At 38.5% G+C, this 16,356-nt stretch overlaps 1 protein-coding gene across 1 annotated transcript; it reads right to left on the reverse strand.

The window, feature by feature from the left end:
• Nucleotides 1-807: 807 nt before the first annotated feature.
• LOC119496353 (sodium- and chloride-dependent transporter XTRP3-like) lies at nt 808-16,155 on the reverse strand. The gene is made up of 11 exons (XM_037783593.1): nt 15,979-16,155; nt 10,461-10,601; nt 9,670-9,761; nt 8,649-8,876; nt 8,067-8,177; nt 6,523-6,764; nt 6,021-6,183; nt 4,497-4,698; nt 3,314-3,473; nt 3,058-3,223; nt 808-1,842 (listed from the first exon to the last, which is right to left on the reverse strand). The coding sequence occupies exons 1-11, from the start codon at nt 16,100-16,102 to the stop codon at nt 1,672-1,674; spliced, it is 1,800 nt and encodes a 599-aa protein (XP_037639521.1). The 5' UTR covers nt 16,103-16,155; the 3' UTR covers nt 808-1,671.
• Between the last annotated feature and the right edge of the window lie 201 nt (nt 16,156-16,356).

Raw genomic sequence — 16,356 nt, forward strand, 5'->3', positions numbered from 1 at the left:
TTGTTGAGTCCAATATCTTCTTAAAGGACCAATATGTAATATATTTACTGTAATAAATCATAAAATGACCATGATATGTCATCAGAGATTAAGGAAACATGCTGAATTGAAATACTGGCTTCTCCGACAACAACGCTAGAGCCGGTATGTTCTCCTTTCAAATTTAATTCCTCTCCGGAACGTCTGTTTTTTTTGTTTTGGCCGGTGTGATCCCGTCCACGGCCCATTTCAACACCCCGTTGCCACATATGAAACAAATTGGCACGCAAGCAGCTTTCTGCAAGCAAGCTAAACGAACTGGATCGACACTGATAACGTTAACGTTAGATTCTACCCAACCTGAAAAGCCTTCGGAGGCAGCAGCCTAAAGTCAGATCACCAACATCAGCCAGGTTTGCTTCCTCCTTATTTCTGTGGTAACGTTAAAGAGATTTGGAAAAGGACAGATAGGTTGGATAAGATGACATGAATTATCGTTAGCCAGAAAACATCAAGGCTAACATTCCTTTGTTTATGTTATCTCTGTAAAGGCCCTGACACACCAAGCCGACGGTTGGCCGGCGGCCTAGTTTTTACGGTGTGTTTCGGCTCTAGTCGGCCCGTGTTGGAAGTTTTTTCGGCCGATTCAGCATGTTGAATCGTTGGCGGAGCTCGTCGGTGAGAGAAATCATTCTGATTGGCTGTTCAGCTTCAACGAATCAGTGCACGAGAAGAGAAACAGACTTGAGGAAAGCAAGCCAACAAGTAGAGTCAAGAGGAAAAACACAGAAGGCTCTTCTCATGTTTCATCTTCATTTCGTCTGATGATTCAAACACACGGATATTTTCAAAGCGACATGGCCGTATGGAATGAAGCTAAGTGGTGAGTGAGAGTGGTGTGAAAATGGTAGGCAAATGCTGCTTTGTTTCATGTACGTATCATAACAGCGGTTTTTATATCCGCCATCCTCGATCTTCCCGTTTCCCTTTTTAAATGATAAATACAGACTACCGCCGTCGGCTGTAGTCTTCGCGGTGTGTTCGGGGGCAACTAGTCGGCCAAAAAAAGGCAACTTGAGGTGACTCAACAGGCGGGCTTCGTCGCCGCTAGTTCTCAGATGTCGGCTTGGTGTGTCTCCAGCTTTAAGGCTAGGTGCCGCTACAAAGCAACTTTTGGTGTCTTTTATTTGGACACGCTGTCTAATATCCCAAGGGGAAAGGTTACCTGAGTAAAGTTTATCATGGTGAATATATCCTTCCATCGCATACTGTAGTCCTTGCTGTTGGCTGTCAATCTAATATACACTGCGGCACCGGGTTAAACGGAACCGTGTCGCTAGTTTGTTTTTGTCAAGCTTGTCCGACCTAGGAACACTAACTAAGGGGGGCGGGACCTAGGATCATTTGCCTGTGCACTGTCTGATCTATTTGTTAACATAATTACTGTGATTGGATGTAAAACCAATAATTTGACTCATTTCTGTTACTGTTAATTTGAGGAGTGCCTGGTTTGTTCTACAGTTGCACCCTAAGGGTGTCATGCAGTGGAACTGTTCTGGTCTTGGTCATGAGTTGGTCTCAGTATTCTCGACTACAACACAGTTTGCTGAGTTCAGCTGGAGAACAGAGATAATGGAGGTGTCCAGGGAGAAGGGCGATGGCGGGAGGTTTGTCTCTGTCATCGTCTGGTCACTAAGTAGAGATTGTGCTGACAGTACGTTGCTTCTCGGGATGTCTTCCTTGTTTCCTCTTCTTGCAGAAGACGTACAGAGCCGTGAGGGGAACACAGCTGACGGACGACACCAGCAGCAGCCCGATGAAGACTTGACCAAAGACAGGATACTCCGTCACCACTGACTTACCCTGCAGGAAACAACAAGTACACCCATTAACACCTGTCTTCACCTATTAGGTCATTACTCAGCAGAATATCAAACAATCATCTGTCAAGCCAATGCAGCGCAAGTCAAAGAATGAAATGATTAATGACAGCAAGTACCAAAGAATGACAGACTGCTACAGGGTAGATCGCATTACCCTAATATTATGCTTAAGACTGGACACATTTTGAATGCAGCTAAACTCTTTTTGACTGACAGACTGTCTGTTGAACATGTTTCTACGTGTACTACTTTCAGTGCACATGATCCAATCCAGACTAATAGTTCATTATCAAGCATCGGCAAAATACGGCATCTGTACTGATACCTGTTCATAGTTAATGTTCAAGTAAACTATGCTGTATTATAAGGCTGTGACGATACCTATCTCCTGATTCGATACTATCACAATACTTGGGTGCCGATTCAATATGTATTGCAGTTTTTAAGTACTGCGATGATTTATTGCGATTTTTGTTAACTTTTTTTAACACTAGACCATGGGAAAAAGATGAATCATACACTTCTAGGGACTTAGAAAATATCTAAATGAATACAGTAAAATTTTTTGATTTTCAGCATGTATGTAGTCAGAGATGTCCTGAAGTCAAATATATCAGTTTCATTGTCAGGCATTATTTATTACTTTTTTTCCCAGCAACCCAAAAAAAATCAAAGAATAAAGACTTTCTTTTTAATTTATAAGAGACATGTAATGTTTTATACTTCTGGTGAATATAATCCAATCAAGCTTATTTTCATATATGTATTTTTGCAGTAGCCTATTAAAGTGTGAGAACAACACATTTTTTTTTATTCTCCTCACAAATCATCAAGCCAAATAGCAAAAGTGTCTTTCTGTAATATATAAATCATTGGCTAAGGATAATAAGTTAAAGCATACAAAGTGTACTTTCATGAGCTAAAAAGCAGAGATGCAAGTCATTTTTTGCAAGTCTTAAGTCTTTGTGTTCAGTTATAGCCAGCCAGACAACGAATATTTTATACATTATTTGCTTGCACGAGTAGCCTATATAACCATATATTGTTCAGCAAGAGTTGGATATGATATCATATTGGAGGAGACAAAACTTTGCTAGGGCCCAGTGTAACCCCAGCGCATACACACATTTGCACCAGCTTGGAGATTAAAAGCAGTATGTTCAAGACATCAGTAAAGGAGAAGGAAAAAGCTCACCAGCTCTTGGTTCCATGCTTGGTAGGTGGGTGTCCCTCCTCGGATGTAACTGACAATATAGACGACGAAGAGGGTGATGAGGAGAAGGGGACTGACTCCCGCCCACATGATCTTCCAGTACCAGTTGGGACGATGGCCGATCATGTCTTCTATGTCTTTTTCAAACCTAAAATGAGAAGATATTAAACATATTAAAATCACTACTAGCCGCCATTAGTTGAGCCAAAACAACTGGACCACACACAAAGACACAAACCTTTTAATTCCATAAATGTAACTGACAGTTATGACCTCGATGAGGACGATGAAGAGCAGAGAGAAATTGGCTCCGTAGTCGTTGAACATGGTAAACCAGTAATTCCCTGACGTGGTGGTGAAGCCCAGGCCGAGCAGCAGACAGAACAAACACACTAAACCTGCAAGAAAAACACAGCACTCAGTCACTGATACACATTAACTCTCCAATCAGTACGTTTTAATATCCGCTGCATAGCAACACATACTAAATTACAGCAGACGAGAGCAAGGTCCACTTTAATGGACCAAAATGTAATAGATTTACTAGGACTGTCAGTCGATTAAAATATTCAATCGCGATTTATCTCATGATTGTCCAGAGTTGGCTGAGCTGTGTGTTAAAACACTGCCTTTAAAAATTTCATAAAATGCTGTGGTGGTCTTTTTTCTGAATAGTTTCTAAAAGACAAGGCCTTAACGTGACTAAAACAACACTCCAAGTGTATTTAGTCCAAACAATGTTTGTTTGTTTGTTAATGAATATTTTAGTCACAAAATCAACACAAGAAATTGTATTTTAACTTTATAATATTTTTGAGCGTTTTTATATTGAATGTAAATACTTGACTTTGGATTCTTCTTTGTTATCTTATTTACATTGTTATTGATCTTATTTGTTATTATCTAAGTTTTACTTGATCATATTTCATTATTATAATAAAACTACTCCATTTGGAGTCAAAATTATATAATTTAGTTGTGTTTTATTGATTTTATACTGTGCACAATGGTAGAATGTGATGATGCACAGGGTTAATGTCATGACCAAAGGCTCCATTGTGTGCACATAGCCTCCTGTAGTGGATATAAGCAGTATTTTATAGCCAGATTCCCTTTCAAGAGGTAGAAAAAAAACCATTTGGCACACTTTGGGTATCCAAGTGGCCAAATGGAAAGTCTGCCAGGCAGCGTTTCTTAACCCCTGGGGAGTGTATGTCCAGTTTCAGCAGAAACTCAACTTCAAAAGTTCTCCCATTGTGGCGAGATATGTCTGGTGCTTCTCTTTACTATAGTGTGTAAACATGATACTTCATTTGATTTTGTTTGTAACCACAACCAGTATGAACAGCTCCATTATGACAGTAGCTTATTGGGACTGGACACGACGATGATGATGATGGCAACATCAGCCTGGATCTTACCATTGAGCAACTCGTCGCTCAAGTGGGACACAACCTTGAAGTCTCGTAGCGGGGTGATGATGGCGGTGACGTTGCCCAGCATGCTGCCCATTCCCAACAGCAGGAGCATGACGAAGTACAGCACTGACCACAGCTGAGACAACGGCATGTTCTTAATGGCCTCACTGTACACAATGAAGGCCAGACCCGTTCCCTCCACTGCCTGAAACACATGAAACAGAGACACAAACACTTTGTGACTGGAATCTGAAGTGGGCTTTCACCCATTATGTCTTGGCATCGTGAAAAAAAGGCATAAATTTGCTGCATTCAGATGTGTTTTGCTCTACAGAGTAGAAGTCTTGAGGGAGAGAGTTAGCACACATCACTCTCAGCTAGGGCCGTAAAAGTTAACCAGATAATAACACGTTATTAATGCGCACATTTATTTTCACTGCACTAATTTCTTTAATGCATTAACGCAATTTGCGATTTTTTAGGTTGTAGCGGGCTGAGTTTTAAAGCTGGAGTGAAGATACTGGTATCATATGAAACTAGAAAAAAGGAGGCTAAATAATGCTCCAAACTTACGCTAAATTTTGGCGAGGAAAAATTGCACGATCATTTTCAAAAGGGTGCCTTGACCTCTGACCTCAAGATATGTAAATGAAAATGGGTTCTATGGGTACCCACGAGTCTCCCCTTTACAGACAGCTGTTGTTGCCTGTTGGGCTGCAGTTTGCCATGTTATGATTTGAGCATATTTATTATGCTAACTGCAGTACCTGTGAGAGTTTCTGGACAATATTTGTCATTGTTTTGTGTTGTTAATTGATTTCCAATGATAAATATATACAATATATAGAGGATGGATGGCTTTCCTAGCTAGATCAAGGAGGTTTCTGAGCAGTTTACACAACAGCAGTGCTCGCCATAGAATCGCTGAAAAATTGCAGGAATCTCCAAATGTCAAAAGTTTTTTAAACCAAATCACAGCATGGCTTCTTCTATGGTGTTCCTCAAGGTCTTGGTGTCTTATTGTGATATTTTGGAGGGATGATTGGTAATTTGTATCAATTCTCGAGAGGTAACATTTTTTTAGATTTAGCACCAAATCTGTGTAACAAATCTACCCAAAAATTGCTGCTACAACCTATGAGACATAATAGAGCATGGGGATGACCATCATATACTACAATCATAATGTTCTAAACCCTTATACACTTTCACAATTTATTTCAATTAATTAATTCATGTTCATTTGTGATTAATAACTAAAACGACTTGATACTCAGTGCTGAGCAGCATCTCAAATTAATCTTCAGGTTCCAGCTTTCAGATGATGTACACCACTTCTATGTGACATCTACTGTTGACCTGCTATCTCCCCCTAAAGACCCCCTGTACCTCACTAAACAGGACTAAAACGGGTCTATAGTGGGTCTCAGAGGGTTGAAATATGTTCCTGTCTCTCACAATCAGTGTGAACCAATAATTCTCATTATATTGATAATTATAAATATATTGTAATGATGAGGAACGTACCGTGTCTAGCTCACTCTCCAGGCTGCAGCCTTCCAGTTTGTATTCGATTTCAGCGAACTGCTCTGGGTACGTTGTGTTCAGCTTCGTAATCCAGTCCAAGACGTTGTCCATGTTGATCCTGTCCTCTGCTAGATTAAAGGTATTCAGCAGCAGTAAGCGTGTCCTGGAAGAGGAACAAAAAAGGACCGTTACATGAATATTTGTCATTGTTTTGTGTTGTTAATTGATTTCCAATAATAAATATATACACAAATTTGCATAAAGCAGCATATTTGTCCACTCCCATGTTGATAAGAGTATTAAATACTTGACAAATCTCCCTTTAACGTTCATTTTGAACATAAAAAATGAGCGATGAATTTGCGATGAATTAAATATTTTAACCGATTGACAGCCCCAGTGAGGATTTATTATTTTTTCTACTGCATACTGTTTAAAATTCACACACATGCACACAGGTGTTACGGGTGCACTCACATATACACATTAGCACAACACACACCTCTCCAGGCAGTTCTCGTAGTTGACGGTGGCCTTGAACCCATAGATGGAGAAGGTGACAATGCTGGCGAAGATGGAGGTTCCACAGTTGATGACAGAAACGATGATGGCCTGGCGCTCAAAGTTATTGTTGTACTGGTTGTAGCTGGCAAAAGCTATAAGTGTCCCGAAACCCAAACCCAGGGAGAAAAAGATCTGAGTGGCCGCATTGATCCATGTTTTCGGGTCGGCAAGCTGCTCCATCTGAAAGCAGACAAACGCACATACAAAGCAACACATAAGCTCAAACCTTTACACATTGCATTTGCCACAATGAGATTATTCATGAGCTGTGTGGTTTCATAGCTTGAATGTTTTATTTCATATTTTACATGGCTCAGTGGGGCATTTGCCACATTTTGAAATGTAATTTAGTGGCCCTTCATATCATTTATTAGGGTGACCAGGTGACCCACTTTACGAGGGACTGCACAGCCTTTTTATCCCTTGTCCCACGTCCCACATATTGAGACGATGTCCCACATTTTCATCGGCTCCAGTTTTCAAGAGTCAAACCACTGCAGGGCAGACACTTTTTTTTAAAAGCGCTCTACAGATATTGAGCATCATCTTTTCTTGTAAAATGTCCGGTGTAATCGGTAACACCGGTGTTGTCACGAGTTTATTAACCAGTGGGAGAATTTCCTCACCGCCACATCCCTAGTATTGTCAATGGAATGAAACTACTTAAAGGGACTATTTGTAAGATTCAGAAATGCTTGTTAACAGCGACACCTGTGGCCGTTAAGTCAATGAAAGTCAGTGTCGGGCTCACGCTTGCTCGCTCTAAATAGACATGAACAAGCATCGCTCAAAACAGTGAGGAGACACACGTCTGCTAAGACCACAATATCACTCTATATTTCGACTGCTTGGCAGTAATGTTAGCTGACCAGACGAAGGTCTCTCCATGAATCAATGCTGATCTTAGTGTTGGCTTTGAGGCTGAAGCAGGAAGAGAAACGTTATCGCCTCCAACCGCAGCCGGAGAGAACAGGGGAGACACCGGCACCCGGTCGGAGACGATAACGTTTCTCTTCCTGCTTCAGCCCCGCTGCAGGAAGAGAAACGTTACCGTCTCCCCCCGGGTGCCGGTGATAACGTTTCTCGCTGCAGAGCCCCGTCACTTCACAAGACACAGAGAACCTCTGTTGGTCTGGAGGAGCTGCAGCATTTATTTCTGCGCAAACGTCCACTGTACATTCACTAGATATTCTCAAAGCTAAACTAACTCTCCTGCAGTGTGTAGTGAGCGCGCATGCACATCTAGAGGTGGAGCGAGAACACGCGCGTTGTGTAAGTGCAGGCAGGCAGAGGAGCAGAGACTTCAGCCACACACGAGCGCGCATATGCGAGCGCTCGCATGTGTCCAGACCCGGTACATTTATACGCTTTAAAAGTTACAAACAGTCCCTTTAAATCACAGTTTGTTATTTAACCTCTATAGGCTGTAATGCAAAGCACCCTGTATGTCTGTATGTCTACTGCCCGATTTCCAAGCCTTACCTTGGGTGTGAACATGTATTTGACACCATTGATGGCACCGTGCAGAGTGACGCCCCGGATCAGGTAGATGAAGAGGACCACATATGGAAATATGGCTGTAAAGTACACCGCCTATAGATGGAGCCAGACAGCAGAGTTAGGGTCAGAGTTCAAATATGGGAGTAAATGCGTTGTGAGGGGACTATCTTCCCTCCACTCTGGTCAAAAGCAAAACACTTGCGTGCGTCGTTGTTAGTATTTGGAGAACCAAACCTTTGGGGGAGGTACATGGACTGCATTCATATAGCATTTTTCTAGTCTTAGCAACCACTCAAGGCGCTTTACAACATGAGTCAACATTCACACACACATTCATACACTGATGGCAGAGGCTGCCATCAAAGGTGCCACATGTTCTTCAGGAGCATTAAGACTAGTGGAAAACCGTATTTTTAGACAGTGGGTCAAGTTGACATTGATAACATAAACATGCCATCGGGATAATGCTTTGGCTGCGTGTTGAGCTTAAAAGTCCAGACCGGACCATGTACAATTAGGAATAAATAATATATCTGCAGTTAGAGGGACTCGTAGCTGTCTCACCTTCCCTGTTGACTTTACTCCTCGGACAATGAACAGGTAGGTGATCCCCCAGGCCAGCACAAGGCACAGAGCCTGGCCTGTATGAACGCCTCCGTTCACTTCAATATTAGAAGAGATGTCCAGTGTTTCCCTGTAGAAGAAGTACTGGGTGGGTGTCGCCCGTTCACACTCCTCTATCGGTCCTGTACGGTTGGCATTGATGGGGCACTCTGCCCAGGGCAGGACTGACTGGGATAGGAGTGAACACACAACGGTGCAGAGGGGTTACCTCACTGTCCAAACGAGACCAAACATTTTGTATATATATATATATGTATATATATATATAGTATCGGCTACTGAGAAATTAGGTAACACTTCATTTTACAGGTCCGAAAATTTCATGGTAATTAGGTGATAATTAGCAAGTAACCTGTTTGAAATTTCTTTGGAATTACCCCAATATTTATTTCAAAATTGATCGAAAATTATTATTTATTTATTTATTTTTACTTTTTTTTATTTCCTTTCATCACATGTTTTGACAAGACACAACAGGGTCCTAAGTGTCCTTAGGAGGCAGTCCGTGAGCTTCCAATTAAGTAGGAATGAGTAATATTTTTCGTCCATAGGCCCAGAGAATACATAAATGTACAGAGAGGAAAAATAACATGTTTATTCATACTTATATTAGGAGAGAAGAGAAGATAAGTATAGAAAAGGAATTGAAAAATAATCAATAAATAGATGAATTAATACAAATAAAATAAAAATGAGAGATAAAGTTAGAAAAGAGAAATAAAAGAAAAACAAATAGAATAGGAATAATAATAAACAAAAATAAATAAAAAATAAATAGAGAAAAATAAATAGGGAAAACAATAATAATAATAATAATAAAGAAAGAAAAATGACTTTGTTTATAAACATTATTTAATAATTATATTACTTTACTTGCTAATTATCACCTTATTACCATGAAATTTGCAGACCTGTAAAATGAAGTGTTACCAATAATTACAGTAGTTTAATAGCAGCTCACTTGAAATGAATGAAAGAGGTACCAGAAACTCCATGCATTGATGATGTTGTAATAGAGACACAGATACAGGGATGTCACGACACTAGCAAGACCTAAAACGAGAGAATTACACAAAATAAATAAATAATTTAAATAAAAAATCATTTCAAAGGACAATTTGTTTCCCATTTTACACATTTTACAACCACCTATTAACCCATACGTCTTCCGAGTCAGTTTATCCATGTGAGTCAAAGTTCTGAGACATGGAAACCAAGTCCCATGAGCTAAGCCCAAAAAAGTCAAGAGTTGCCAGAGCTGTGGTTTGTCCATCATACTGTAAGGTGACCAGATCCCAACAAACCAAATGTGGCACAGAGAGTATGTTTGTGTGGGACAATGTGGGACATGTTACCAAGGCTGAGAGGTAGTTTACAATGTTGATATATTGTCTATCTAACTTAAAGGGACTGTTTGTAAGAATCAGAAATTACTTGCTAACAGCGACACCTGTGGCTGTTAAGTCAACGAAAGTCAGCGTCATGTTGCTCGCTCTCGTGATTGTGCTCGCTCTACATAGACATGAACGAGCATGTAAAAAAAAAATAAAATTGCGATACATAGGAGAATCGATTTTTTTCCCCCACCCCTTGTAGTGTACTATTACATATAGCATTATATAATTAATATATAAATATTATACTGGTCAGATGGTTCCAGAGAGTCCTGCCACCTTGCTGCCCAGCCCTATCATTTTTCATTCCCAGTCCGTCTCTGCTGTATTTCAGCCAGTCTGTCCAGTCAGCACTTACCTACTCCTCCTAAATAAGGGCTGATGGCGCTCCACGCCCCGATGCTGCCTCGACTCATCTTCTGACCGATGGCCAGCTCCAGGTAGAATAAGGGAACACCCTCCAGAATCAGCATGATGAAATATGGAATCAGAAACCCCCCTGAAGGTGAGAATATAGTATAGCATTAAAAAACACAGACAAAATTAACCCCCTATACATAATGACTGTTGCTGCTAATCTAGGCATTCATTTTTTAAACTAGAAATATGGAGCAAACTGAGGTGAACCGAGGTAGATCATTTAGTTGTCCAACCTTGAGAACAGGCTGTCACGTGTCTCACTGGTTTCCTTCTCGGAAGTTTATGTACAGTAATTACAGTAGATGTGGACCAATAAATACACAACAATACGGCCATCGAAACTCATGATATCTCCTCTGGACACTTTATGATGACACTATCGAACCCCTGTTTATTATTCTCCATACTGATCCATACAGGACTCATTCTCATTTAAATCTGATTAATAAACGTTCTTGTGCAAACATGTAGTGTGGAGTTTATCTGCCTTTTATCAGCTGCACCTGTGTTTACATACAGTACATCATGTGTTCTTGGTATAATTAATTAATTATAACATTTACATTTTTATCCTCGCCTAAAATGTTTTCTAGATTAGACAGTGGATAACACCATTATAGCAATGATGCCATGCACAGAGATGCCACTGAATTCATTCAGCAACTCCTTGACTACAACTGTGCCAAAGCAGATATAAATAACACAAAGCACATAGATGCTACAAAGGTTTAAGTCAGGATAGGACCAGGCGGACTCTCCATTTGGCCACTTGGATACCCAAAGTGTGCCAAATGGGTTTTCTACCTCTTGAAAGTGAATCTGGCTATAAAATACTACTGATATCCACTACAGAAGGCTATGTGCACACAATGGAGCCTTTGGCCATGACATTTACCCTGTGCAGCATCACATTCTACCATTGTGCACAGTATGAAATCAATAAAAAACAACTAAATTGTATTATAATAATGAAATATGATCAAGTAAAACTTAGATAATAACAAATAAGATCAAAAACAATGTAAATAAAATAACAAAAAATAATCCAAAGTCAAGTATGTACATTCAATATAAAAACTGTAAGAAATATTATAAAGTGAAAATACATTTCTCGTGCGTTGATTTTGTAACTAAAATATTGAAATTGTTGCCAAACAAACATTGTTTGGACAATGGACAACACTTGGAGTGTTGTTGGAGTGTTGTTTTTAGTAGCGTTAAGGCCTCGTCTTTTAGAAACAATTAGGAAAAAAAAGACAACCACAACATTTTATGAAGTTTTTAGAGGCAGTGTTTTAATGCACAGCTCAGATGAACCCTGTACCGGGTCAGTCGGGTAAAAGAGGTTAATTGTTACTTTTACACCTGTTGTATTTTTGTCAAACATGGCAATACGATTTGGTTTTGATCAAATAGTGATTTAAAGAATCATTTTAAAAGAACTGGGTGGAGCGTGGGACAATAACGTCATCACATCTCTAGACTGTAAAAAGCAACAATGGCACATCCATTGCTGCTTTTTACAGGGAACAACAGTGCAACAGGTTTTATATAGCCGTCCTTGCATATCCAAACAACAATAAAGGTCCAAACATTTAACTGAAAAGTTGCTTGACTAGATTCAAATGCATTACATGACAACATAATATTGTTTTATACGTTATTGTATTTTCATGAAGAATTAGTTGCACTTGCAAGAAGACAACAGACTTCTTACAGAACATCCACCTCTGAATAATGAATCTGAGTAAAATTTCTTCTTGGGCTGTCAAAGTTAATGCGATAATAACGCGTTTGTTTAAACGCCTCTAATTTCTTTATTGCATTGTCTCAACTTGGGATTTATCGGTTGTAGTGGGCTCAGTTTTAAAGCTAGAGTGAAGATACTGGTATCAAAACCTAAGGAATCCATTGGTACCAACCATGCCATACTAGCTCGTCGCAAAGTAGGCTATATAACGCTCCAAACTTCGACTAAATTTTGGCGAGGAAAAACTGGCATGGCCATCTTCAAAGGGGTCCCTTGACCTCTGACCTCCAGATATGTGAATGAAAATGGGTTCTATGGGTACCCATGAGTCTCCCCTTTACAGACATGCCCACTTTATGATAATCACATGCAGTTTAGGGCAAGTCATAGTCAAGTCAGCACACTGACACACTGACAGCTGTTGTTGCCTGTTGGGCTGCTGTTTGCCATGTTAGGATTTGAGCATTTGAGGTTTGTGGACAATATTTGTCATTGTTTTGTGTTGTTAATTGATTTCCAATAATAAATATATACAAACATTTGCATATTTGCCCACTCCCATGTTGATAACAATATTAAATACTTGACAAATCTCCCTTTAAGGTACATTCTGAACAGATAAAAAATGTGCGATTCATTTGCGATTAACCACGACTAACTATGGACAATCATGCGATTATAGTCGCGATTAAAATATATTAATCAATTGACAGCCCTAGTTTCTTCACTTTGCTTCTTCTGCTGCTCAGAATCCATATATTTTCCAAACATCCATTCTCATTATTCATTTTAATTGAGGATTCTGCACATATTACAACTATAGCTCTATTTTATTCTTTACCATACCACAGCACTACTATACTGTACTAGTAGAAAAACAAATGGCTTTTCTGTGCTGTATCCTCTCTGACAAGCAGCAAGTTTTTATGTTTTCTACTGAAAACTATAAGAAGTCGGTCATACCGACAAATTATGTATCCTTGAATCCATTCATTCTTTAGTGAAAGTGCTTTTAAGGTCTTTGCACCCTTATCTTGGTGTCAGCCACAGGGTCACCTTAACCTAGATTATTTCATAAACATGGAAGATTATAAACAACAGGATTATTTGACCACACTTGTCCTGTTACTGACCAACACTGATAATTCACTAGTTTAATTTACTTGTTTCCTTAATGTGGAATTTCTTATGTTGTTTTGAACTGTTTGCTGTTTTGTTTTCAGTCAAACTTCAAGTGTGCTATTATTAGTATACTTATTTCAAACTTAAAATAAGAGGGTATACTTTCAGCTTACTTTTTTTGTACTTATCAGAGATATACTTAAGTATACTTAGCTTATACAGACGAGTATACAGTAAAGTCTAAGTATACTTGGCTTATACTTGTACTTAATCTTTTGATTGAGATATACTCAAGAACAGTATGATTAAGTATTCTTGCGTTATAGGCCTACAGAAAGGTATTTGGCTTGTAGTTGTGCTTCTTTTTGATAGAGTAGCCTGTTAAAGTGTGTGAGAGTTTGTAAACTAATGTTTTGATATGAATTTACTTCAATTCATCAAGAATTTTCTACGTTTTTGGATTCTCCGTTCACCGTGGAGGCGCGCGAAAAGAAAATATTTATTTATCATCGCAAAATATCAAGTCAAATAAAGCAAAAGTCTCTTTATGTAATACATAAATCATTGGCAAAGTACTATAAGTTAAAGTATAAAAATGTACTTTCATAAACTATAAAGTCGGCTACAAGTATATAACTATTAAACTAACAGTATACCTATTCACTTGTAGTATAGTTCGTAGTATAGTTGCAGTAAAAACTAATAATGTAGTGGTTTACTAAGAGTATACTTAAAAGCGTACTTTCATAAACTAAAAAATTGGGCTACAAGTATATAACTAGTAAATTAACAGTATACCTATAAGTTCACTTGTAGTATAGTTCACTTCATAATATAATTGCATTACAAAAGCATTACTAGTTGTGTACTCAAAGTTTACTATTCTTACATTTAAAGTATACTTAAAAGTATACTTTTATTAACTAAAAAGTGGGCCAATTTAATCCCAAGAAGTACTGAAGTATTACACTTAAATGTATACTACTAGTACACTGATATTAGTATACTTACTACATAAAGTATACTTAGGACGTATAAAATAGCAAAAGTTTTCTTTATGAAATGCATAAATCACTGGCTAAGGACTCCCTTTGAAAAGAGGTTTTGAATCTCAGTGGGAAACATCTGGATAAAATAAAAGTTAAATACATTTACTGCTGAAATTAAAAATAATGTAATTGTGTATGTTATTGAAGATGTTCCTCTGTAGGTCTACTGGTGTTTGTGAATCAGGCCCTACAGTATATTATACTATTGTTTCTTATCACTCCACTGTGGTACCACAACAGCAGTTAGAGAGTAAAGTCTGTAGATAAGAAACATACGGTAGAAGTGTCTAATTATTCCGGTTCTACCCAAGTTTATGACCTGCAGGTCATTAACAATAACTCATTCAGTCTTTATGCCAGAAACAGCCCATGCATGACTCAGATTACAGGCAACAAGTACTAAACCGCTGGATAATGTGCTCCGCTCTACCACAAATAACTCCTATTTGTTTATTTGTTTTTAATGTCAATCAAAATGTATAAGCAGACCTACCCTTATGAAAAAGTAGTACACTTCAAGTTTATTTTATGAAGGAAAATTATGTAGTTCAAGTATATTTCCCAAGTATACTAATATCAGTGTACTACTTCAATGCTTCTTGGGACTAAATTGGCCCACTTTTTAGTTTATAAAAGTATACTTTTAAGTGAACTTTTAGTGTAAGAACAGTCAACTTTGAGTACATAACTAGTTTAGTTAAGTTGTATTTTGTACTGCAACTATAATATGAACTATACTACAAGTGAACTTATAGGTATACTGTTAGTTTACCAGTTATATACTTGTAGCCCACTTTTTAGTTTATGTTAAAGTATACTCAAAGTAAACTGCTATTTTATTAGTTTTTACTGAAAGTATACTTGTAAGTTTTCTTTAACTCATAGTACTTAGCCAATGATTTATGCATTACATAAAGAAACTTTTGCTATTTTATATGTCCCAAGTATACTTTATGTAGTAAGTATACTAATATCAGTGTACTAGTAGTATACTTTTAAGTGTACTACCTCAATACTTCTTGGGATAAATTGGCCCACTTTTTAGTTTATAAAAGTATACTTTAGAACAGTACACTTTGGGTACACAACCAGTTTACTAAGTTGTATTTTGTACTGCAACTATACTATGAACTATACAACAAGTGAATAGGTATACTGTACTGTTTAATAGTTATATACTTGTAGCCCACTTTTTAGTTTATGAAAGTAAAAATGTAGTAAGTATACTAATATCAGTGGGGATAAGTACATAGAAGGTAAACTGAAAGTATACTCTCTTATTTTAAGTTTAAAAGAAGCACACTTGGATAAACTTCTTTTTGGTAATAAGGGTGGCTTGAGAAGTTTAAACGTGCGTAATATTGTGCGTAATTAACCCTGATGAAATAAAAAGGAATGGAAATTTAAAATGCAAATTAGACTTTGTGTGTATATGAATAATTCTTTGCCCATTGGCCTCAGTCCATGCTACACATTAACCTGTGACCATTCAGAGGTATACAGACAGGCCTGTTGTGTTAGTGCTCTCCACTTACCTCCACCATGCATCTGACAGAGGTATGGAAACCTCCACACGTTGCCCAGACCGACTGCATATGATACACATGCCAGAACAAACTGGATGGGGTTGTCCCAGTTGGGTCTCGCTTCTCTTCCCATGTCTGTCTGCGTCCTGTCAAACGTGTCCGGTGGAACAAACAAAAACAAGTGTGTCTCCGTGCGCTCTGCCAGAGGTTTATAAGCAGCTCACTGATTGTAATGTCTCAGGAGGAGGAGGTGGAGGAGGAGGAGGAGGAGGGTCCTCCTAACAGGACAAGTCTGATTTTAGTACATAACTAGTTTAGTTAAGTTGTATTTTGTACTGCAACTATACTATGAAGTGAACTATGTGAACTTATAGGTATACTGTTAGT

The sequence above is a fragment of the Sebastes umbrosus genome, chromosome 11 (genome assembly GCF_015220745.1).
Source record: "Sebastes umbrosus isolate fSebUmb1 chromosome 11, fSebUmb1.pri, whole genome shotgun sequence".
Classification (NCBI taxonomy): domain Eukaryota; kingdom Metazoa; phylum Chordata; class Actinopteri; order Perciformes; family Sebastidae; genus Sebastes; species Sebastes umbrosus.